Raw genomic sequence first — 26940 nt, 5'->3', positions numbered from 1 at the left:
GCCCATTCCTCAACAGTATCTACATCTTCGTTGTTCTCATTGTATCCCCATTTGGTGCTGTGGCTGTTAAAGTCACCTATCACAATCATTGGTTTCTCACTAGTGGTGGATGTAACTGGCCACTTGAATGGCGTTGGTGGAGGTTTGTTGCCTTCAATTCTGAGAATTTCCACCTCACTTACTGTCATGTCCTGGTTGTATGTCACTATTGATTTGTCTTTGACTTTGATGTAGTTAACGCTACCGTGAATGTTGCTTTCATGTTGTATGACTAAATGCATGCCAGGGATGTTTAGTGCCACGGTCTTGTGCGTCTCTTGTAGACAGAGTTGCGTCGCTGGAGGCCGATTGCTACAACACACACAACACCAACATTTTGCAAGTATCTTTAACACTTTTACCATTAAACGATGATATTGACAACAACAATAATAATAACTATTATTATTATTATTATTATTATTATTATTATTATTATTATTATTATTATTATTATTATTATTATTATTATTATTATTATTATTATTATTATTGTTATTAATAATGATATTAGTAGTAGAGGTCTAGTAGTAGAAATAGTAACAGTTGGACCAAGTACATAAATATGAATATTTATACAGCGCATTTCAACAGATTCAGATAGCCGTGAGCAATGCGCTTCACAATGTTTCATATTTATCCCCCCCCCCCCACTTCAACAAGCCGTATGGAACCATATTTCTTTGTCATACAGCCTGTTAAGCGACCCTTGTGTACTAAACCTGTCACTACCCGTCATTTCTGTAGCCAGATACTCATTCAATCGAGTGGGGTAAGCGGTAAAGTGCCTTAGCCAGGGAAACAACGCGGGGACCACAATTTTTCACGATTAGTCATCCATCCTATTACTGATCACACTTAGCATTGGCATTGCTCGACTTTTGTGACAAGACGAAAACCGTACCGCTGAGCCATACGGTCCGTTAGTTCAGTCTAGTTTTGTGGTATCAGTGGTTATAATACAGTAGTGGTAGTGCAGTTATAGTAGAAGTACGTAGTAGTAGTCTTCTGTTCAAAATGGTCATCTGAGCGAAGAGATAGGAGATAGATTCGAATTTACTCTCTTCATTGCATTGACCGTATGCTTTGACTTTGATCATTTGATACGCTGTAAAAAAAAAAAAAAAAAGTACGGTCCACCTTAACCAAAAACAAGCAACAATCTTAGTTTCCCTGAACATAGATATGGTTTTGTTTACGGGAAGAGGGGGAACCATGATTATGGTTTTCCTACAAAATAAAAGGAGCATTTGGGCTATAAATAATATGATCGTGGCCTCCCTAGCTATCTCAGGCTCGGAGTAAACAGCTGGAATTTATTCACGACCAGCTTCAGTTTGCTGCCTTAGCAACATGTAAACAAAAAGTTGGTTGGATGCGCATGACATTACTAAAGGTCAACTGCAGCATAGTTCGGGTCATTTATAAAAAAAATCTGGGTCACGTTTGACGTCAAATGTTATTGTTTACATATGGGGCACCTTCCTTTACTCTTCTATTACTGATCCGATACCACCCATGGCCCGAATTCGCCAAGCTCTTCAAGATGACCGATCGCGAAAAGTTCGTTTTTTCCATCAGCGGGCGAGCCGATTAGTGACTTGTTTCAAAACCCACTTAAATTATCTTCAAAATAAGCAGATAAATCATTTAGACACCATTTTAAAGGATTTGAATAAGCTTTCGATTGATATAAATTTTATCCTTGTCATTTTGATATTTAATGGAATACAACGAAGTAAAATTTATGTAAAACACATCGAAAATTGTCCGCCAGAGCGCATTAGCGGCAGTTTGCCGTACCTATTACAACTACCACCACACCATCATTCCCAACACCTCTACAGCTATAACCACCATATCATCATCCTTATCACGACCCTACTACAACCACCACCACATCATCATCCCTACCGCCATCTTTTCTTACTACTACTACAATATGTTGTAATTACACTTTCAACTTTTGAAATTCCTCCAAGTGGTGTCAGAAATTATTGCGAGACACATTTTTGATTGCATCTCAGTAAATTTTTTATGAAATTCAAATTTATACGTTATCGTCGCATAGATAGGTCTTGAACTCCATTTTTGTGACCAGTCATTCTCACCCCTGAACCATCATGACATCATCACCATCTCTACCACCATTACGACAGCAACTATCACATCATCATCAGTAACACCATTTCCACAACCACATCATCACTGCCCTCATTGTAGTCAGTACCACCTCTAGTGCAAGCACCACTATCACATCATCTTCCTGGTGGGATCTTTTGACTTGAATGGATCAGAGTTGCTTTCTGCCTTTGTCTTGGCTTGATCCTTTTCCTGGCTGGATTCATTGGCAGAGAGGGAAACAATTAAATGTATAGTCGTTTTTGGGAGATGATAATATGTTTGTCCTCGTATATCATCTCTCTTTTGTGTGACGTTAGATTTGTTGTTCTAAATTTTGTATTTCTCTCATAAGGATTCTGTGCTTGTGTCTTGGTGAGACTTTTAGGTGACCTCAAACTAACTACATTGATAGTTTGATCTTGGAGTCCGTTTGTGAGCCCTATTTGAACCAGTCACTTTTTCTCCGGTGCTTTTGATCTTACTTAAATCTATATTTTTTTTACAGCCCCATATATATTTTAAGTGCCGCTGAATGACCTACAAACATATACACGTACACACACAAATCAATAAAGTTCACTCAGTTCTTAAGTCTCGTTAATTTTTCACTTTCATCTTTCTGTACTCATCACTACATTCACTTTGACACACACACACACACACACACACACACACACACACACACACACACACACACACATACAAATCAGTAAAGTGCACCCAGTTCTTTAGCCTCAATAAGTTTTTACTTTTCATCTTCATGTACTTAACAAGTATACACACACACACACACACACACACACACATACACAAATCAGTAAAGTGCACCCAGTTCTTTCGTCTCAAGAAGTGGGTGAGAGAGGGATCTAGAAATGACTTGGGTTTGAAACGAATATTTTTGTGTTCGTGGATAGCTCACACGGTAGAGCCACGCTCTCACCTGCCAGGCGGAGTTGTCGTACCAATAAGGTCGCAGGTTCAAACCCCACCACCGCCGCGAAAAATTTTTTTTTATTCTCTATTGTCTTCTGGCACTTTTCTACTCACTTCATATCTTGTTGTTACCAACATAAGTGCCTGCTCCACTCACTTTTCTGAATTAAAAATTCACCCCATACACCGGAGCATACTCAATGTCTCAATCGTTTCTATGTCTCACCAAGACGTGAGCCAAATTTTAAGTTGGCGTCTCTGGTCAATTTTTAATTCAGAAAAGTGAGTGGAGCAGGCACTTATGTTGGTAACAACAAGATATGAAGTGAGTAGAAAAGTGCCAGAAGACAATAGAGAATAAAAATTTTTCGCGGCGGTGGTGGGGTTTGAACCTGCGACCTTATTGGTACAACTCCGCCTGGCAGGTGAGAGCGTGGCTCTACCGTGTGAGCTATCCACGAACACAAAAATATTCGTTTCAAACCCAAGTCATTTCTAGATCCCTCTCTCACCCACTTCTTGAGACCGCCGATTCGTTCGCACACCACCATCGCGAAGTAATTTTGACCAGCAGTTAAGCTTAATAGCCAATATTCTCAACACAAACATATAACATAGAAACGATTGAGACATTGAGTATGCTCCGGTGTATGGGGTGAATTTTTAATTCAGAAAAGTGAGTGGAGCAGGCACTTATGTTGGTAACAACAAGATATGAAGTGAGTAGAAAAGTGCCAGAAGACAATAGAGAATAAATCACTTTTCTTAACTGCTGGTCAAAATTACTTCGCGATGGTGGTGTGCGAACAAATCGGCGGTCTCAAGAAGTGGGTGAGAGAGGGATCTAGAAATGACTTGGGTTTGAAACGAATATTTTTGTGTTCGTGGATAGCTCACACGGTAGAGCCACGCTCTCACCTGCCAGGCGGAGTTGTCGTACCAATAAAATAAGGTCACCGTCTCTGGTCAACTTGAAACAATGGGATGTGGGCATTAGTGAATCTGTGAATACGGGAGATGTATGTGGCGACTACTACTACAAACATCATCACATCATCATCCTTACCACAACTACTACAACCACCACCACATCATTATCCCTACCACTACCATTACTACAACCACCATGTTATAATTACACTTTCAGTTTTTGAAATTCCTCCGAGTGATGTCAGAAATTGCTGGGAGACACATTTTGGATTGCATCACAATAACTTTTAATGAAATTTAAATTTATAGGTTATTTTTGCATGGATGGTTCTTGATCTAGCGCTAAAAAAATTCCTCCTTTTTAGTGACCAGTAATTCTCATCCCTGTAAAATATAAATAGACCAATTTATTGCACCTACGGGAGGCCTTCCGAAAGCTCCTAATACCCAGTATTCTTGTTCTAGTAGGGGGTTTGGGAGGGGGAGACTTAAAAAATTAAAAAAAAAAGTTTCCCTCCTCCCAAATCCCCTACGAGAACATTATAAAAAAAAAACAAGAATATTGGGGATGTAGGAGCTTTCTGAAGGTCTCCCGCACCTACGTCTGTAAAGTGTTGTTTTTGGGGGAAGTTTGACTAATGTGACTGGTTATCGTTTAATTTAGATCCGGAAGTAGAAACCGAAAATCGTCGTCTGGGAGAAATGACGCTCCAGAACAAAATGGCGGCTGTTTATTTCATGATAGTGTCTTGCGTTTAATTCCAGTGGCATGTTTTTCGATAAATGTGATTGAAATGATTCAAGTTATGTGATTATTATACACAACATAGTTTTAAACTGTAAGTAAATTATATTTTGGGAAGATTTATCATGTGAGCTTCAAGTAATTTAAACAAAAATCAATGAAATAAAAATCCGACTTCTCAACTTCAACTTCATCACACAAAATCAATATCATAACATAATAAATAAACGACAATGATCAACCCAAATTACCCTTTTTGGGGGTCTCATCCGTTGAGAACAGTATTTGCTTGTAAGGGAGGCCTTCCGAAAGCTCCTACATCCCCAGTATTCTTTTTTTTTTTTAATTTATAATGTTCTATCTATCTAGTAGGAGTAGGGGGCTTAGTAGGAGGGGGGAAACTAAAACTAACAAAAAAAAAAAAAAAGAAGCCTCCCCCCTCCCAACCCCCCTACTAGAACATTATAAAAAAAGTCCCCCCCCCTGCCAAACCCCCTACTCTAGAACATTATAAAAGAAAAAGAATACTGGGATGTAGGAGCTTTCGGAAGGCCTCCCGCGTGTAACAAACTTACTTAGACTTTAACCATCAGAAATTTATTGAGAAAGAATTAGCCCTTGCCTTTGTAATGAAAGTGTCTACAATTAATGTCACTATTAATGTTTCTAGATATCTAAGTCTAGAGGTCGAGTATGTAGAATAGTAAGTGGTGCAAGGAACACCAAAAACTCTATCTACATCGAATCGGAAATAAAGAGACCTCCAGATTCCGAAATTCACGGTATTCCCTCTTTTTACATGTATGTAATTCACCACCGTAGTAATTACTGATTAATTAGCCTAATTATAATCCTAAAATCAAAACCTCAATATAAATATAAAAGACATTATCATTATCATTTTTCCTTTTCTCCACTTATTAAACTCCCCCCTAATTAAATTAAATTTTCTTTCCTGTCACTGACAGACAATTTGGGGTGGTACTAGTGATAGTGGTATTACGACACTTACACAAATAAAGAACATGAAATTTATGTATGTTACTGATTAGGACACTGCTGATGCCTTGTGATCGGTATTGGCATTAGTAATTGCCTGCCGCTGCTGTTAATTGCTTTAGGCTATATCTTCTACAAATTAATGATTATCACCACTGTGTTGCACCTTCTGTTCAATGATGCACTGAGACATGAACAATGTTGTATAGTGCTCACTACACTCCAGCATAGTTTCCTTGAACTCCTCGGGACGAGCAAAGACGTTTGAGGTAACCATAGTTAGAGGAAACCTTATATTGCCATTGCATTTGATGGAGAGGAGGAGGCAGGAGGGGGGGGGGGGCAATGTGCCTCAGCGGTATGGTCTTTGCTTCGTACCCAACAGATACCTAGTTTGAATATCTACCGCTCTATTTTGTCTTCAGCAACCCACCCCTCCATAGCTCAATTTGTGGCACAGTGCTGTGGCTGACATCTGGGTTACTCCAGTCTTCCCTTGAAATAAACCCTAAGGCAAATTTCTTCTTGAGGATGAATAAAGAGAACTTTATTATTATTTTCTTTATTGATATGTTACAAGGGGTTGATGTTTGTGTGTTTGTGTGTGTGTGTGTGTTTGTGTGTGTGCGTGTGTTGTATTAGGGGATGAGGAGTTACTGTATCACCACATTCATTTATCGTGGTAGCCAACCATGATCATGGCGCGTGGCATTGGAATTGGAACTAATGGCGAAGTGGTAAGAAAAAGCAGAGAGGTGACTTTATTGCAATGGTGTGTGTGAGTGTGAGTGTCTGCTTATGTATCATACTGCATACACACACATGCAGGGTAGACAGATACATGCATAAGGAACTGTCAATGTCACAGTAAGTCATCAGTGGTCAAAATCACCGGATACATAAAAACCATTTAAGTTTAAGTAACTAATTAATCAATTTTTCTCACGTTGGCTGGGTGAAATTAGTTTGAGGAAACCGTGTTTGAGGTAAAAATTTGTTCGAGTAAGGAATGAAATGATAACAAAGAATAATAAGGAAAAAATCATGGACATTCAAATGAGTTCAAGGAAACCACCGTGCCGGAGTGTATATCTTTCATTCTAACTTAATTCATTCAATACAGAAGCATAACTGTCCAACTTAAAAAAAGAGGCAATTCTGAGTTTTGCTGCTAGTTTGAAAGAATATATTGATAAAATGAAAACATTCGTCGGCTACAATAAACTGTTATGATCTCTGCATTTTTCAAGCCAACACTGCAAAGCCACTATATCATTTATTTATTTTTATTACACAATTTCGTTTGTGGTTTTAAATATAATCTTCACACTTCTTTACCTCTGCACTCATGATTATGAATCAAGATTTTCAATTTGTTTTACTTTAAATGAAAATAACAGCATCTTCTAAACCAAATAAGAAGGAAATAATACATGCTATTTTTAACAGAAAAAAATCTTATTTGCAGGTGCACTGTTCTAAACAACAAAGATTTCAAGAATGACTAAACTCCTTTATCTCCGAGAGGCTCAGCCTTTTCTACCGGCTGATCCCATGCAAAAGATGCAAGATACAATAAAGTCAACAAAGACTAAAGGAGCATCCCATAAGCTGGACAGGAAAGCCCAGAAACGTCTTGCCAAACGCTCTACTGCTTTGGTCATATCTGACTGCGTTATCATTGTTTTGGAAATGTTCCAGATTTTAGCCCTGATTCAGTCCATGTCTTTGAAATGGTCATATCCTCCTTCTTGGTTAAAGTACACAAATTTCATTTTTATTTTCAATGCAGATGCTTGGGAATTTATCAAAGTTGACAGCAAGGCATACACACGAGTTCAGGGTTTAGAAACTCCAAGCTCTAGTATTCCTGTAGATTACAATCACATTCTTCTTGGATGGGCAGGTTTCTTCTTCCTTTTCGGGTCAATTTTTATATCAATTTTCCTCATTCTGCGTCATAGACAGCCACCATATTTGATGGTGCACTATGCACGACTTGAAAGAGTTTTTTTCTTCTTTTGTCAAATTCTTGCTTTACCCCTGGGCACTGCTTTGTTCAGACTGTTTCATTGTCCTAATGACAAAATGGCCATTGACTCTTCTCAGAAATGTCTTGAGGGCATTTATTGGGCATATTTTGTTCCTGCTTTGGTCATGATAGTTTTAGTCTTCGTTGTTGTTCCTATTTGGATGGCGGTCAAAATTCGAAGACAAAAGCTTACAGCAACTTCTTATCACCATGAGGACTACATGAAACTGAAAGAGGTAGAATATATGGCAGGTTTGGACGTTGTTTGGGTTGTGCAGGGTTATCACCTCTTCTCTTCATTTCGTCTGCGAGCGGTTTATTACAGACCAATTGTATTCGTGGTGAAGCTGGTTCTTCTTATCATCTATGCAGCAGCAGATAAGTACATTCATAATCAAGCAGTTGTAACATCTGTTATGTTGAGTCTCTTAGCATTACTGGTAATCCTTATCCGTCCATTCAGAGTTTTAAGTTTCAACGTTGCCTTGAGTGTATGTCTTGGTTGTTTAGTCACAGATGCTGTTTTTGGTGCGTTGATTACCTCTGTAACGCCAGCAACGGTAGAGAGTCCATGGTTGGTTGAGCCCTACAGTTATTGGATGTTAACCGGAATCAATAGTATTCTTGTGTTATGCATACTCACTTGGATCATTTTCATGATAACGGTGAAATTCTGCGGGCATAAATTGTGCTTCCCTAATGATCCTGTCTGGCCAGTGATGACTTCCTACGAGTATGAGGTCAACGGTATGGAGACTTACAAGTTTATGGCTGCTGTGCTGAGAGGAAGGGCTGTGCTTGGTAAGTGAAAGTTTTTTATATGGACTCTCCTCAGTAAAAAGTGACCAAGATTATTCGGACACGATCTCAGGGAACATAACTTTACTGCATATTTACTCTTCAGAACAATTATTGTTACAATTTTTAAAATAGCAATCCTACTTTTTTATTGTAAATATTTTTATTTACTACTTTTAAAGATTTGCAATGTTTAGAGACCTATAAGTCCAAAAACCTCCTTCATTTCTCCCATTTTCCCTTAAATGAAAATATTCTTAAAATTGCCTTATTAGAATTATGATCTCATAACTGTTACTTTTTTTTTAGACAAACAGGCTATATCACTGCAATATTTTTCAACTTCTCTTTTTATTTTCATTTTCAGTTAAAGATGATTCTATAGCTTTAAGATGAGAATCACAATATTTTAGGAATTTGGTCTCCATTGTCAATTTAACTCAAAATATGTTTAACTCAAATAAGTGATTATTGCCTTATAACCTTCCTTAATTTTCTATTATCAATAGTGCTAACATGATAGTTATTTTTTTTTTTTTTTTGAAAAGACGCTGTCTTTCATGCATACAAATACAAAATATCTCGCTTATATGAAAGAATCCTTCTTGAATAAAAGTGAATTTTCAGTGAATATGTAAGCAAATCAGTAGATTTGCTTTTCGTTTATTTTACTGTATGGTCTTCTTCATCTTTAAAACATATTGATTTAAAAAAAACACCAAAAAACAAAAACAAAACAAAACAGACACACAAAAACAAAACTGAAAGCTATGTTGATATTGCTTACTGAATGTATCCTTGTATCAGCGAGTTGTGATTTATAATTTGTTACAGATTCCTGTATCAGGGCCCCTTCTGTTTTTGCTCCTGTACATCAGCTGGCACGGCAGATTGAAATCATCAATGCTTTATGTCGAGAGGCTGAGAAAACAAAGGATGGAGTCCATGCTACACTGTTGCAACTTTTGGATGATATGATAGATGTATACAGACGATTAGAGCCTGTATCTCTTTTCTCTGGTAAAAAAAAAAATTAAAATATTTCTTTCTATCTTATTAAATGGAAAGTCTAAAAAATTAAGAGCGAGAATTAATTTTTTGTTAATTTGCTTTTTGGTGATAAAACATGGGGAGCTGCAAGGTCTGGGCCGGACGTCCCGCTTGCTGAAAGGAAATTGATGTGCATTTCGAACCCAACACCTCTCATTTCCAGGTGCATTGATTGCCGCGTAATCCTGTCTGACAGAGATTATTGCATATGGCCTCTCATGCATTATTGTGTCCATAACAGCACCTTCCCGTGGTGTTCCCCGTTTCTAATGAGTTTGTTATGGGCGCGACCGAGTCCCCGGCGGTATAACCGGGCTAGGGAGTAGGTGGGACCCCTTCCTCTTAAGGTGCAGGAAACAGAACCCACCGATGAGTGGTACACGCTCTGCTCCTCACCCACCCACCTCACACTCATTCTGTAGTGTGGTGTCCTCTGTATGTCCTTACTTTTCTTAATCTACCCCTATAGCTCATACTTGTTTCCTAGTGCTGTAACTTTAACACTTCTATACTCCCTCTTTGGTCGGCCTGTGGCCCATGTCTTCTGCATGACTATCTGTGATTGATTGTGATCATGTATCCTTCTTAAAAAATTGAGATTTTTAGGGGAAAGGGCTGGTATCCCTTTGTTTAAGGCCCATAGAATCTCTCATCGACACAAATGACCCAGGACGTGACGATCCTCTGTTTATGAAATATAGCCCTTTAAGCAGAAAGAATAACTGAAATTGATAACTGCAAGCCAGGAAACAGTAGGTGGCGGGGAATGGGCGACCGTCAATCATGAAAGAGATTGTGGGAAAGACAGAATGAAGGCTACTTGACTAAACCCGATAAAAATTAACTATATGAGGAACATGCATCTGCAGCTCAACTCCTGATGTTATGCAGCTGACAAGGAATACAGGTTAGGTTGGGAAGACAGACCAGAGACTCCCCAGCATGCCATGCTAAACGGTGATAAAACATCTATTTATTTTTTTTAAATTTTAGTAAAAAAACTATTGCTTTTGTGGACTGATAGATCAAGATTACCTCCAACATGTCAAGAAATCTTTCTGACAAAATAGAGAATTGCTCTTTTGTCACTTAATATCAGTGTTATACTACATATCAAGAAGCTGTTTGGTTATATGATACAATGTTGAGTTGAAGTGTGTTTTACACAAAATATATATGTTTTTAAAATGAAGCTGGTAATGTGAACATTTTTTATGGGATGTAATTTAATATATATAGATTTTTACCTAAATTGGATTTTTGGACCGATGGATGAGCCCAAACCTGGGATGGCTATCTCCAAGGTTACAAAAAAATTCAATATTAGTCAAAAACTGTTTTACAGCACATCGTATGTACAATTTCCTATAAAAGATATTCAATATTGGTCAAAAAGTGTATAATGTACTCAATATGTACAATGTCTTATAAAATCATTGTCGAAGTCAGTAAATATGAAAATATTAGAAAGGTAAATATAATTTTCAAGTAAGATGAGATAAGAAGTAGATTTTAGTATAATTTAAAGTGTCAACAAAATTTTTAAAAATCACAATGTTGCGTATTATTCCCCTTTGTTTTTATTATTCAAGTGACGTAAAACGTTATGGTGACCCAACTCAGTACAAGGTCAGTTCTGTGCAGAGCATGGAAAATTAATTTAAGAGGTGAAGGTCAGATGTCATTAATTCAATTCAACTACCGTTCAGTGCAGTGTACGTAAAATCATTGTAAAAGGTCAGAAGTCAATAATATTTTGGTAAATGACTGCTTACCTCACCTTCAATTTAAATTTTTAAAGCCAATAAACGATTATGTCAAAAGCTGTCATTAATGCATTTTTAGCTCGACTAGTTTATTCCTATTAGAGGGGTGCTATAATAATAGCTTAAACTTGGTTTAAAATTTATCTAGAAACTTTGCTTATACAGTTAATGAAAAAAATAATGGTAATGAAAAACAGTGCTTTTAAGTTATATAACAAAACTCGTTGATGAAACTCAGGCCTTGAAATATTTCTCAATGATTGACTCCTTTATCATGGAACCAGTTGATTTTAATTTTAAATAACAAAGAAAAAAATGTTGATGTCCATAAAAATGTTTACTACTAGTCGTCTAACATATGCTCTCTTTTCTTTTTTCTTTTGACCATCAGAAACAGTCAAAGAAAACATTCGCCAAAATGCCTCCAAGTTTGTGGAGATCATGCCACAGTTCTGTCATCGCCTGGCCCAACGTGACTATGATTTGATACTGGTTCATCCTGTCAAGAAGCGACTTTTACTAAAGATGTACATCATTGGTACGTTGTTGAATTTAGATTTTTTGAAGGTCAGAGTAAGCTCAATCTAAAAATGTAATGTTTAGAAAAGTGTAAGATGTGCAAAGGTTTATTGAAATCTGGAAACAAAGGCTATAGTAAAATATATTTTTTTCTCTCTATGACTCATTAAAAAATATAAGGTCATAATGGGAAACAAATATATGACACATAATATTGATTGAAACCTGTTATTACACATCCAGTCTTTCTTGGGTTCCGTCAAGGAGGAATAGCATTAAAGTAAACATAACAGGCAATTTGTAGATGAGCGAAATTATCCATGATAAATATTCATTTCATTTTTTATCTTCTTTTAAGTTATATAACAAAATAAAATAAAAAATAAAATAAAATATAAATAAATAACATTCCCTTTATTCATCCCCAAGGCGAAATTTGTCTTTAGGGTCTATTCCAAGGGAAGACTGGAAGAACCTAGGTGTCGGCCGCAGAGCAGCGCCGCAAAGTGAGCTAGGGCGAGGTGACTTGCTCAAGGCCACACAACGCAGCGGCGGTTGATTGAACTCGGTACCTTTTGGGTAGGAAGCAAAGACCGTCGTACTGAGCCACGCTGCACATTGTTTATTTCATTATTTTGTCAAATAATAAATCATGACATGTTTCATTTTAACTTATCACTTGTTTTCATTTTTGTCACTGTTTTCAAGAGTATACAGTGGGTAAAATTTAAATCAGTGAAAGAGTTTTGACAGAATAACTATCCAAAGAGAAGTGATGAATAAATGGCCTTGATAAACTCATTAGAATTTTTATTTATAATTGAGTTGACAAATTTAATTCAGCGCTAAATGAAAAACTGCTAGTTAAAATTTGATGAAAACAGTATTAATGAAAAGATTATTTCATAAGAAACAATCTAACACTAATTTTCTCTGTGGAAAGCATATGAGTCATGAGGATCATCATCATCATTGCCTTTTTCACCCTGGGTCAGGGTATAGGCCACAGACAAATAGTTTCCATCCTTCTCTATCCTGAGCTAACTTTTTTATCTCGTTCCATGTCTTATCACTTCTCTGTATATCAGCTTCTTTAATTCTTCTCCATGTTCCTCGTGGCCTTCCCCTTGACCTTCTGCCCTGAGGGTTCCAGTCCAATACTTTCTTTGTTATAGTGGAGTCATTCTTTTTAAGGGTGTGTCCAATCCACCTCCATCATGAGGATACTAGGGAAGAATTATATAGATATTTGAGAAGGAACTTCTGGCCTGACCCAACCCCATACTCAAAGAAGATGTACGGCAGTGAGGACGACCTCAGGACCACTGTGGGCTTCATTCACCAGACCGGACTGACCATGTGACGTGACGGGAACGAAGAAGAAGAAGAAGAAGAATAAATGATTACAAAACTTCAAATTTGTGTAATTTTGCCTTACCCTTTATATTGACCTTACGAATTGTTCATTAATAAATGCTTGAGTTTTTTTAATACGTCATTTTGCATGTAAAATATAATTTTTCCAAAATTCTCTTTGCAGGCATGTTTCTGAATTCTAAGAAGCTGCAACCTGTGAGAGATCCTGTAACACAGAAGTCTCTCCACAAACTATGGGACGAGTTACCTGAAATTGTAGAAACAAGAGGTTTGTGTTTTTTGTTGTCTTATTTTATTTTGGGTGGTTAAAACGAAATTTTCTCTTTGGTCATTAAAAAAATTAAAACAGGAGACAAAGATTAGCATAGCTAAAAACTGAACAAAATGAATTATATTTGTTTTATTTTTAAATATTTCCATTTTTGCAAGTATTTTTAAAATCCCAATTTTTAATACCCTCTAATTCTATCTGGTGTGATAGAGATGTTATGAATCTGTATGTCTATCATTTCCATTATCTGATACCATGATATTATAAATATTAAATTGAGATATCTCAGCATTTTCATTTTCATTTAATTGATTTGATTAATATATTTCAAAATTATTGCTACATTAATTATTGTTTCCTCAAGTTCAGAATTAATTTTTCTCTCAAAATTTTACCGTATTAACAACAGAGGAGGTAGAATACCGAGAGGACCTGTACCCTGAACCTCCAATGGGTCCTGATATGGAGACTTTGTACATGGCAGGTACCATCGACAGACCACTGGAACTCATGGATCTTGATGATGTGAGACTATTATTATTATATTCTTTTTCTTCTCCTCCTCCCTCCTCCTCCTCCTCCTCCTCCTCCTCCTCCTCCTCTTCCTCCTCCTCCTCTTCCTCCTCCTCCTCCTCCTCCTCCTCCTCCTCCTCTGGGTTTTATTCAACTGAATAATTTTTTTTTAATGAGAAGACTCTTTGGCTAGTTCAATCATGTTATTTTTTGATTACTTTTTAACAGAGTGATGAAGAGGAGAGTCTAGCTGCATTCCTTGGCCGCGTTCCACCTGTGCTTACAATGAAAGATGAAGAATCAAGGTATGGAAAATATTTATATCTGGTCATAGAGTGTAATTATCCATTTACTTTAAAAGTTATCTTTACAGATTTAAATACACATTTATTATCAAAGTGAGGTTTTGTTGCATTGAAATTGATACAATCTATTTTCTGTTCCGGAACTAGTGAAATACTATTATTCAACTTTTTTTTGGTTTCTTTTTATCATAGTACAAAATTTGAGCCAGTGATCTTCTAGAATAATTCAGAGCTTTCTTAAAGTCATGAATGGACTCAATAATTGTACTCATTCTGTAAATCTAACCACTCGTGTTATACCGATTAAACCCCTGTCCTGGACTGCATTAAAACTCTAATAAATATATTTTAAGTTTATTTTTTTTCTTTATTTTCATTTATGTTTGTAAAAACACGGATTTAACAAAAAAGAAAAAGAATTGCAATTAAGAGGACTGCGCTTTATCGACATAAACAATATAAGGTAAGATTTGAAATTAATAGTGGTACTCGTTTTAGCAATGCTTATTGAAAATCATCAATTTCTTATAAATTTACATTTATTACAGACCAGGTTCCATGTTATCTATGGTTGTAAAAGATATTGAAATTCATAACAAAGAAGAACAACCAGCAGAAGAACCATCCTCTTCAGAGATGGAGAATAAAGAACCACATGAGACTTCCCATGAGGCTGCATCTTTACTGGATGAACCAATTCCAAATGTAAATACAATAAATGTTGTTGAGGCTGATTTTGATAACACATCAGTCCACGAGTCAGTAGCTACTTCACCAGTACCAGAAGTAACAGATGCTCCAGAAATAATTGACGCTAGAGGTGAACCAGACACTGGATTTGTCAACCCAGCCTTTGTACAGGATGATGCAGATGTAACATCAACTAAGGAGGGAGTCACTCTTGAAGATTTGGCTGACATTCCATCAGAGGACGTTAAGTCTGAGGTGTGATTTTACTACGCATAAAGAAGAAAAAAAGAGAAGAAAAGAAAAATAACAACAAAACAAAGCAAAACAAACAGAAAAACACATCCAAAAATGGCAGCAATAACTTTTTTAAATAATGAAATTGAATAGGTATTGCTTTCTGATGACAAAATGAGATGCACCTTTCTAGGTCTGCATTTGTTGTCATGAACTAAAAATTACAATTTTCTGCAAATTTTAAAGAGCATGTTCATGATTGCTATAATGTATTTAGTTGTATAAATATTTTAAATGAATTTTATCTTCCTTTTTTATTTATGGAATGAAACGTGTCACTGAAAAAATGTTTGATTTTGACTACTTTCTTTTTCAAATGTTTAAAACAAAGTTAATACTAGCCTTAAATGTAAGCATTTCATATTGTTTTGTTGTTTGTTTTATTATCATTATTTTTTTTTTTTTTGGTAAAACAAATAGAATTAATACAGTTTTACTTCAATATAACACAAAGACAATTTCGTTTTTGGAGTTGATATTTTAAATATTTTTCATTAATCTTTTTTTTTTCTAGACAGTCTATTTTTATTATTTTCCTCATTGCATTGGGACAATTGCATTGCACCTATGGTCGGCAGTAATATAATTAATGATCAACGCTTGTTGTAGCCACAAAATGTCACTGACCATTTCATATCACAGAATTGAGAAAATTTTAATCTCTTAAGGATTATATTGTTTAACTTTATTTTATTTTAGATCCGATTTACGTTCATTATTTCTTTTTCAGCAAATATCTGTGAAATTGATCGAAATGTACTTCATTTATAATATATTGTATTATTATGCTGTGATAAACCCGACTGTGATAAATAATTCAAGATCTGTACTTATACATTTGCTTTCATTCTATTAACATAACTAATGTGATATTCCCTTCTTAAATTTATTATTCTGTATTTTATAAATATCATTATTATCAGATGAGGAATTAAGTCAGTTCCAAAACTAGTTAGAAAGGAGAGAATCTGGTGTGAAAAATGTATTGAATTGCTGCATCATATTCATTTCAAATACACATGATATGGTTTTGAAGTGTGGCATAAAACATAAAATCAATTTAAGTGGTCTCATATTTTTGTTGACTTCATGAACCTTTACCCAAAGAGATGTAATTAAATGTAATAAGAGACTTTTTATTTTTCATTTACAAACGTCAATTTCCACACCAGGAAAATGATGCACCAATTCAATACCATTTGATCCTCTGTCACCAGAAGCTTTGATGATTGCCTCAACAGTTTAAAAAAGAAAGAGAGATTTATCTCACCAATTTTTTTTTCTTTGGGTGGCTATTTCAGTAGATAATTTTAATTGCACTTAGCAACAAATATGAGTCTGAATTGCTTTGTGTTACTTTTAACATCATAATTCGGCTATGTAATGTTGAGTGCTTTTGAAAACCATGTCATGCAAAATTTAAATAAAGTCTTCGCACCATGCAGAATTCCTGACCTTTTTATCAGTACTTATTTTTGACTATTTGAATTCTTACCTTTAAGAAAATAACAATGTGAGTTTTTATAATGGTAAATGAAAGAAACAAAAGTATGTATTTGTATATTTATATATACTTAAATATGTCATAATCTCTTAGTAAAAACCTCACTTTAAATGGATTTTGTTGTTGTTGTAAATTTAACCTTCTTAACATTTGTTTTGTACCAAGGTATGCGTCATGTTTTAATTTTGAATACCTAAATGTGCCTCTTGGAGATGTTAAGATTACTTGAATTCCTTTTTTTTTTGTTTTTCACAAGTGAAAATAAAAACCTTGTCTAACTTGCCAAAAAGCACTTCGAAATATTGAATAGATTGATATCAAGTTTTTGAGAATATCAAATTGAGAAATTAGGGAGCAGGCACTGGGTATAAACTAAAGATCTTAAGAAGTGAGTATGAAATACTGCCAGACAATGCAAGAAAGAAAATACAAGAAAAAAATGCGTACTCGTGTGAAGAATATAGACATTAAATTGTCCCACCTATTGGTTAACCTCTGTGATGTAATGATTGCATATCTGTCCGGTAATCAGCAGGTCTGAGGTTCAATCCCCAGTCGAGGAAGACTGATTTTTTCTTGTGTTTTTATTTCTGCTTTGTCTGACACTTTTTCATACTCACTTTTAAAGATCTTAGTCAAGTTTTTAATAAAACTGGTTTTGTCTTTGTAAAGAAAATCGAGCATTTTTCAACTATCTTCTTCACATTGATTACAGAAATCCATGTGTATTCGTTTCTTGAAGAGTTATTTTTCTTCATATAGTTGATTCTAATTGTTATCCTATTTTATCCACATTTCTGTTTCACAGTGTTGTTAGTAAATTGTAATAGTAATAAGCATATTCATTGTGATCTTTATCTTGTCATATTTTGGGAAACAGACAAGCGTCGAAAACAAAACAAAGAAAATACAGTGCAATATGCGTTCATCGAACACGCATTCGACAAATTCACAGGTTTAACAAACAAGGACAGAATTTCCAAATTATCTCTTTCATTGTCTTAGTAAATTTTTAACGGCATCTATGTTTTTATGGTTTCGATGAATTAAATTGAGACTTAGGCAACACACTCGCCACTAAGAGAGAGAGAGAGAAAGAAGTGCTTGTCTGACCAAAACAATCAGAGCACCACATTATCCCACGTGCCGTGTTGTGCGGTGTGTGTTTTGTTTTTCTAAGTGAGTAACTCAGGAGTGAATGATATTCATTATTTTGCCAACAAAAGGGTATGAATTTACGAGACCTGGATGCAAAATATTGAGATCATATAGAAGGAATGAAATTGAAGTCATTCAGCTCTTTGTTTTTGTTTTTAGCCAGCCATTTTTATGAGTAGTTCTCACTAACTTTTATAAATCAGACTATAAACGTTTAAGGTTACACATCATTTTGTGTGTTGGTATGTTATATCTAGCTGGCGGATGTTATGAGTATTTTAACGAAGTTCATAATATCAATGTATCAATACAGCCATCTTCACGTATTCGTCGAAAAACAGATTCGACAAACTTTTCCGGCTACCTTTTCCGGCTGTCCTGTGTAGTTCGTCGAATGCGTGTTACACTGTATGAATTTCTAGACATCATAAGTAATAATAATAATAATAAATTTTTAAAAGATGAATAAATTTTGGCACAGATTGAAATGTTTCATTCAATTTGGTTTTGCAAGAGACATAATTAGTTTAATGTAGAAAGACCCTTTGTGTATGTAATTGATATATTGTCATATTTTTATATTCTTTCTCCAAATGTTGCAATTTAATATTTAATCTAATAATGCATTTTTCGAATACTCAAACTGATCTATATTTATAATAATTATTTCCAAAACCGGAAAGACAATAACCTCAAGTTTTGAGGTAAGCAGGACTGCATTTTAAAAAATTATAACAATGAAAAGAATTGTTTTCCACTCTGTCATTATTTTTTTTTTCTTTCTTAAATTCCTTTCTGATTGTTTTGTGTACTCTTCTGCTCTTAAATGAATTTTAAGATTTCTGTCACTATTTAAAATCAACAAAATATTTCTCTTATACAAATTTTACAATGAAAAATGCGCATACTATGCAATCAATTTAAATTTATTTCTTAACTTTAATTGTCTATTTTATTCTTTTCATAATTAATGTGATGTAAATAAATTTATGATTCACTTTACAATAAAGATACACTTCTAAAATATCATGTTGGACTCTCCTCTTATTATTCTCTTGTTATCACAAGCTTTTGATAGTAGGGCATTTGATTTTCATTTGAATGGCAGAAATTCGGACAACAAAAAGCAAATTAAGGCTTTGACTTTGATTTCTAACATTCATAAAAACTGATATTATGGATATAACGTTCAAAATTGTCACATGGCACAATGAGTAGTATTGGGAAAGAAGTTTAGATTCTGTGATATTTCACATTATTACATTCAAAGTGCCCCACTGAAAACATATTTAAAGAATAGTGAACATGTACTGTGCTCGATGGGTGGCTGGGTGGGGTTCCTACCTCCACAGTGGGCAGGGAGATACATACCGTGTCTATCCCCTTATATCTGTTTTCCAACATACTTTCTGTCTTGGTCTTGGTATGAGATTGCTTGGTTTTGTCCCGACCCTGGCCGGAGTCCTTGGCTGGGAGGGAAACAGTCAAATGCATATTGTTTTTGGGAGATGATATATTTTTTCTTGTAAATCATCTCTCTGTTATGTATTATTATATTTGTTATTTTTAATGTATAATGAAATGTAAGCATTTGAGTGTATTACTCTTTGTTGGATCTTGTGCTTGTGTCTGGTGAGACTTATAAGTGATCTCAGACTAAGTTCATTGATGGTATGCTCTTGGAATCTACATCTGATCCCTATTTGTTCCAAATTCCCCTTTGTCTTACTTTCTCTTGGGTGCTTTAATTGTAATTCTATAACTTTCTACTATCCCATTTCTTTTTTTCTACTGGCGCTGTTATAACCTAAATGTGTTGCAAGCGCCGTAAAACCTTTAAAAACAAAAACAAACATCGATGGGTGGCCAGTCGGTTTGTGTGAAATTTCTTGTGCAAACTCAATGAGTTCTCTTTATCACAAGGTGGTCGGACGTTATGACTTTGTGAAAGGAGACAGGAGTAAAACTTCGGAGAATCCCCCTGGTATTTGACAGCATTGTCTTTGTCCGAAAAATGTATAGATCTATACACCTAACGGATCTTGTGTGGTCCAATATATTATATGCGTGGTCCATCAGAGAAAAGATCAATTATAAAGCGTTTTGAGTCTCTTTTCAACACTGTCAAGCTCTATATAATATTCTATTATTGGAAAGAACTCAAAATTACCTTGCTAAGCTACACCACTGAATGCCACTTTGTTATGATTATTTTCTCCACGGGAAAGAGAATCAGCACATGATTACTGTAGAGATTTTAAAGTTTGAGTTATATTTTATTAAAAAACAGTGAAAAGATCAAAGGAATTCGGCATTATGTCTATCACTATCATATTCAAATTTTATAAAGTCACTTAAAATATAAGCCTGTATGCAGAAAATCACCACATTTCGTAACTTTGGAGGAATTTGCAATAATTCATAGGCACAGGACATGGAACGAACTTAGAACTTAGCAAAAATATAGTAACTCTGCAATTGTTTTGTGTGTTTGAATTAAATAATGAATTGCCTCCCTTGTCTATCATGAAATAGTAGTATAGTTTAGTTGGGGTTCAATTCTCCAGGTTTTCACTTGTTGAAATGCAAACAATAGGAATGTGTATGTATGTATGTCTGTCCATCTGTCTGTCTGTCTGTATGTATGTATGTATGTATGTATGTATGTATGTATGTATGTATGTATGTATGTATGTATGTGTGTGTATGTATGTATGTATGTATGTATGTATGTATGTATGTATGTATGTATGTATGTATGTATGTATGTGTGTATATCAAAAAATTAATGGCCAAATTGAATTTGACAGAGAATCAATAAAATCAAAATAAAAGCCTAGGCAGGTCCATTTGTCCTCACCAAACTCAGTGGCGATTATCTTCGATGCACGGAGTTGCGACTTAATGACAAGACAAGAAGACGCGACAAAGGACAAATTCATCCCCTGGTGACTTTATATATATATATATATATATATATATATATATATATATAATATATATATATATATATATATATATAATATATCATCATCATCATCATTGCCTTTTTCACCCTAGGTCAGGGTATAGGCCACAGACAAACAATTTCCATCCTTCCCTATCCTGAGCTATCTTTTTAATCTCATTCTAGGTCTTACCACTTCTCTGTACATCAGCTTCTTTAATTCTTCTCCATGTTCCTCGTGGCCTTCCCATTGATCTTCTGCCCTGAGGGTTCTAGTCCAATACTTTCTTTGTTATAGTGGAGTCGTTCTTTCTAAGCGTGTGTCCAATCCACCTCCATCGTCTTCTTCCTATTTCCTCTCCCACTGGTTTCTGCTGTGTTCTTTTCCATACTTCTTCATTTTTTATTCTATCCATCCATTTCATTCTGAGTAGCTTACGCATATAAAATCATCCTCCAAAGTGCGCAACTCGAATCGTTAAAAAGCCACGGAGATAACAGTTAAGTGGTAGACATGGCGCATTTTGCTCGGTAAGGTCATTATAGCAGTCTCTTGTTTTCTACCTACCTCCACCTGCCTTTTTGTTCTGCTTCCCATATTCTCCCTCGTATCTCTCTATTAAAAAAAAATAATTTAATAATAATAATGTCATTCGGTCATTGTCTGCCCGACAAAATATTGCAAAATCAATGGAATATGTGTTTGTGTGTGTGTGTTTGCGTGCGTGTGTGCTGATTTCACACTCACTGACCCCAACCAAAACCGTGGTATTGAATTGTGTCTGTTAGAGGTCGACGCGATGTAGCCAATAGTGAATCGATAGAGTTGGGTGGTTTTGAATATCAGAGATTGAAAGCCAGGGTGTTCAGATTTTGGAATACAAATCAAGAAGAACAAGTCCGTATCCATCATTAAAAGAAGAGAGAGCAAGAGTTAACCCCCGCCCCCCCCCCCCCCGCCCAATCCCTCCTTCCAAGAAGAGGCCTCTGTAGTTCGCTAAAATAATATAATTTATATGCTCCCCCCCCCCCCCACCCCCTCCTCCTCGCAATGGCCATTTTGTGATCTTTCATAACTCATACCCACATTATTATATATTTTGATAAAATCTTCAGGGGGTGGGGGAGGGGTTAGAGTAGCTATTAATTGCATCATTTACAATATTATTTTAGAACTTGGAAATACAATATCTGATTTTCATAACTCATACCCACATTATTATATATTTTGATAAAATCTTCAGGGGGTGGGGGAGGGGTTAGAGTAGCTATTAATTGCATCATTTACAATATTATTTTAGAACTTGGAAATACAATATCTGATTTAAAAAACAAAAACAAACATCCCCCCCCCAAAAAAAAAATAATAAAAACAACAAACAAAACAATGACGCCCCCCCCCCCCAAAAAAAAAAAGAAAAAAAAAAGAGCAAAATGTGAAAAACAAGTCACAAACAGGCGCGCGGCACACATACGCATTAGGTAAACGTGTAACTCATATTAGGTCAAATTTAATTATTACTCTGAAACGTCAATGGATTTTAATAGAATAAGTCAAGTGGCTTAATGCTAATCTTTTTACATACATACGTCATAATTAAATAAACCAGTGTTATTTTTAATGTATATGTACAGATGCCAAAGACAGCTATGCGCAACCGAGCGTTCACAAAAGATAAAAGGGTATCCGCATCCAATGGTTTGATTTCATATGTAGATTAAATTTGTAGTCCGGGTTAATAGCATTAATTTCCTTTGCATCCACCAGCTGTCGTTTTATTGTCATTTCTGTCTCTTTTTTTTGTTTTTGTTTTTGGGTTATCTGTTAAGAGAAACGAACACGCATTTTATTGTGGCCAGTCATAGTTATAGCGGAAATTGCCGATTAATTGGATGGAACTTGGCTCAGGAGAGTTAGGCTCATAATATGCCATAATATTTTCTGTGTTTTAATTTTGTTATCGGGTAAAGAAAATGATCTGATAAGTCCAACGTATATTTATTTGCAGGTCTGATAACTCAAATTGTTATGGCCTCATTGTTGTAATGGAAACAAACGCAAAATATCGTCCCTTACAACGTTTTAAAACAAGCCCATAATTATTGCATTCGGTGATCAGATCTGCAAACGTGTGTACGTCGTATATATCTGATAAACAAAAACTATAACATACTCAGTTGAACATTGTTGTGAAGAACAATAAGTTTAAGTTGAAATGAGGGTATTTTTCCATTAGGTAAGACTGACAATTTGAGTCATCAGTCTTGAAAAGAAGTAGACACATAGAATTATCCAAAGAAAGGAGGTATCAATTTGCTATTTTTAGCATCGTAGAACGGTGGCAAGACAGAAAGGCAACGTGAATGTCCTGCCCAGAATCAGTTACAAGATAAAAAAAATACTCCCCCCCCCCAAAAAAAAAAAAAAAAAATCCAAAGCAATAAAAAGGAACAAAAAAAAAAAACCAAAAAAACCCACACACAACATACAAAAAAAAAACAACAAAACAATAAAAAACAAAAACAAAAAACAAACAACAAAACCAAAAAAAAACAAAAACAATTACACACAGACATAAAAAAAAGAAAAATTTACAATTACTTACAGTCCCAACTTATTTCGTGCCGACAATATTCCTATTATTCCTCATCATTATAACCAAAATCCATATTAAGATCATAAAAAAACCTCACATAAAAAAGAGATAATATAATCACACACACACAAACATACAAACACTCACATCAGCACATAAACAAAAACTAACAACAACAACAATAACAACAACAATTTCAACAAAGACGATAAATAATAACACAGCAACTCTTATTCTTAGTTATCATGCCTTTATTGATATCTACAGACAAGTCCAATGTTTTGTTTTAATCTTGTAGGTTACCCTTTTGAGGCCAAAACCTACCTACAGAGAATCAAAAATAATAATAGTTATAATAGTAATAATATTAATATTAATGATAATAATTGTACTCGTAAACCTACACACTACACGTCAACATTTCAAACCCAGACAAAATAACTTATACATAATGACGATGATTTCAACACAACAAACCAACCATGTGTGCTGCGGACGTGATTAACCTCACAATAGTGACAAGACGAATATATATCAATTTTAAAAAAGTGGAGGAAATCCAATATCAATAATTAAAATAAAAAGGGGAAAAAATACCAAAAAACATTAACACAACTGTGAAAAAGACGAAGGTCAGATAGATAGCGTTGCATGTTCAACAGGTCAATAAATAATAAACTAAATTAATAATATTTTTAAACACACAAAAAAATATTATCTAAGGAGATATTATTTAAAATCGTTACATTCATTCCCCTTTTCACTTATATTACCAACTAGTACCAAGCGAGGGAATTCAATTTTGTTGCTACTCTGAATGAAAAGGGTAAGCAGAGGGACTGGAATGACGTCATAAATACTTAGATAGTTAACAGTTGACTTACTACATTTGGAAGTATACAGGATATATCATGTGCTTGTGGAATGGTAATTTTTAAAAAAAATGATCATTAAATAAATAATACTATCACTATTTAGAAATAATGATTGAAACAGGACTGAACCACTATTTGCAATACATTATGGGCTACTACCGAGTTAAGCATTTTAGCACATTGACCCTTGACCTCTATTTCAGCAACTAACATGAGAATAAACATGCGATATAAATTATTGAATTATACTCTTCCAAGTATGGATGGGCACACACACACACACACACACACACACACACACACACACACACACACACACACACACAAGTGTGTAATAGATGACAAAATAATCCACATATTTATGTAAGCTAGTTTAAGACAATTATATATGAATCGTCAAATCCACTATTGGATGCTTCTCCCATTTCTTTTTCTTTCCTCTTTTTATTTATTTATTTATTTTTGGTTACACACACAAACGAAGGAAAAAGAGTGTCAGGAAAGAGTGTTGGTAACACTGTACTATTTTCTTCGTCAGTCTATGAAATCTAAACAATATCTGACAGAGCACAAAACATTTATTTAACTAGATACAAGGGTTAACATAATAATCCTCCCAGTGAGAAATCCGAAATTGTGATATACATACAAGTAAATATGATAAACAGTGACGGTAGTTTCCAGTAGTGGTTGACTTGGTCAGTTTAAAGTAGTCATTGTCGTCCCTACCCCCGCCCCTCCCCCTTTGTTTTTGTTTTTTTTGGTCTTGTTGAAATTAAAACGTATATATATATATATATATAATTATGTATTTCTAATATGACAATAAAACCACTCTGCATAAAGGGAGCATTATCTACGAGACTAAAGCAGAAAATCAATGGTTGCCGAATCAAACCCCTGAAGCCCCGATTATAACAATCTGCGGATCAAAACTGTGAAGTCTACATACAAGCATTGCGTACCGTGTTTTACTTAATTTTGGGTGGATCAGACCTCTGATGACATCAGATCAGAAGTCTGATCTGATCCGCCCAAAATTAAATACAACATGGTGCGCAACGCTTGTACTTGTATGTAGTTTTGATCTGCAGATTGTGCGAATCAAGAATTCAGATGTTTGATCCACCGACCATCAATACGTTTATTTATCTATATTATATACGAGCATTTCTGCTCCCTCCCCCCCCCCCCCCCTCCCCCCTGTACTTTCCTGTACTTTTTTACATATTGAAGGAAAAGCCTGATGACATCTGAAACTAACAAAGGGAACTACCTCATATGGAAAGGATACAATAACATAAAATAAATATTCTACATTTCATGTCTCTTCCATTTTCCTTGAAAATAATAACAACAACAACAAAAAAGAATACAAAATATTAAAGATCAGCATTTCAAAGAGAGTTCATTATTAAATGTCTGCTCAGTCAATTAAATTCATCGAATGTGAGGGTATAAGATTTGCTATTTCATGGACCTGAAATTCAATTCCATGATAGAAAATCACAAATGTTCAAAATCTGAAAGCTTTGTGTTAAAAAAAAAAAGGTGGTTGTCTTGTATATTATGATAACAATCAAATTTACATGATCCATACTTTGGTAAAAAGTAGTAAACAAAAATGAATATAACAGCTTCAAAAAAGAACAAAATACTAAACGCGGAATGTATTGGTTTCAAAACCTGTCTTCAGCCAACAACAGAAAATAATGAAAACATAAATACGTTCCTAAAAACCCAGAATGACAACAGAGAAATATTCAGTATGGCCTCTCTACAGGACGTACTGAATATTTCGCTGTCATCAATCTGGCTTTTTAAGTAATGTATTTATCATTTTCTTGTTTTCTGTTGTTGGCTGAAGACCGGTTTGAGCCCGAAACGTTCTGTGCTTGTTATTTTGTTCTTTTTTTGAAGCTGTTATAATCATTTTCGTTTATTACTTTTAACAGTCCACAGCTTCTAGCAGATTAGTATCATTGATATACTTTGGTAAAAGTGTGCAAAACAAATGGTACATTGAGTGACAACACTATAACTAGTAGAACGTCCATTACGAGGTTAAATAAAGGGTTATTATTGTTATAATTTACATTATTTCACAGCCACGGATGAGTTTAGTTTAGTTCTTTTTTTTGTTTTGTTTTTTCTTCTTGTGCGTCATTCAACTAATAACGAACTGATAGTAAAAATCAATTGTTACAACAGTCAAAAACTATCACAATTCTGTTGTTACATGACGAACCACTTCTTGAATAATTCTTTTGGGGGCCAAAATTTTTTACCTTCAAATATTGATAGATTAACACGACCCCATTTTGACCACCAAAAAAAAAAAAAAAAAAAAAAAAGGAGTCTTACAAACGTCTCAGGTTTAAGATTGTTTGAAAAGTTGCGGGTCATCAATATATGAAGAAAAAGTTTTCTAGCGAAAAGAGAAAAGGAGTGTCAGAGTACAGAATATTATTACC

General features: G+C 34.9%; 1 protein-coding gene across 1 annotated transcript; it reads left to right on the top strand.

The window, feature by feature from the left end:
• The first annotated feature begins 4714 nt into the window (after positions 1-4714).
• LOC144962965 (uncharacterized) lies at positions 4715-19076 on the top strand. Its single transcript, XM_078896448.1, has 8 exons — positions 4715-4865; positions 7239-8603; positions 9435-9620; positions 11808-11954; positions 13476-13580; positions 13993-14108; positions 14325-14401; positions 14950-19076. The coding sequence occupies exons 2-8, from the start codon at positions 7271-7273 to the stop codon at positions 15350-15352; spliced, it is 2367 nt and encodes a 788-aa protein (XP_078752574.1). The 5' UTR covers positions 4715-4865; positions 7239-7270; the 3' UTR covers positions 15353-19076.
• Positions 19077-26940: the final 7864 nt, after the last annotated feature.

This window comes from Berghia stephanieae, chromosome 1 (genome assembly GCF_034508935.2).
Source record: "Berghia stephanieae isolate SIO BIC M18660-M18661 chromosome 1, UCSD_Bste_1.3, whole genome shotgun sequence".
Lineage (NCBI taxonomy): Eukaryota > Metazoa > Mollusca > Gastropoda > Nudibranchia > Aeolidiidae > Berghia > Berghia stephanieae.
The sequence above is the reverse complement of the archived record's forward strand: the minus strand, read 5'-3'. Positions and strand labels throughout refer to the sequence as shown.

What these genes read in the sequence shown, in the direction of transcription:
- LOC144962965 (XM_078896448.1), top strand. Translation starts at nt 7,271, where the DNA reads ATGACTAAACTCCTTTATCTCCGAGAGGCTCAGCCTTTTCTACCGGCT. An exon ending in TGAAATTGTAGAAACAAGAG is followed by an intron (nt 13,581 to 13,992) that starts GTTTGTGTTTTT and finishes TATTAACAACAG; the next exon opens with AGGAGGTAGAATACCGAGAG. An exon ending in ATGAAAGATGAAGAATCAAG is followed by an intron (nt 14,402 to 14,949) that starts GTATGGAAAATA and finishes CATTTATTACAG; the next exon opens with ACCAGGTTCCATGTTATCTA.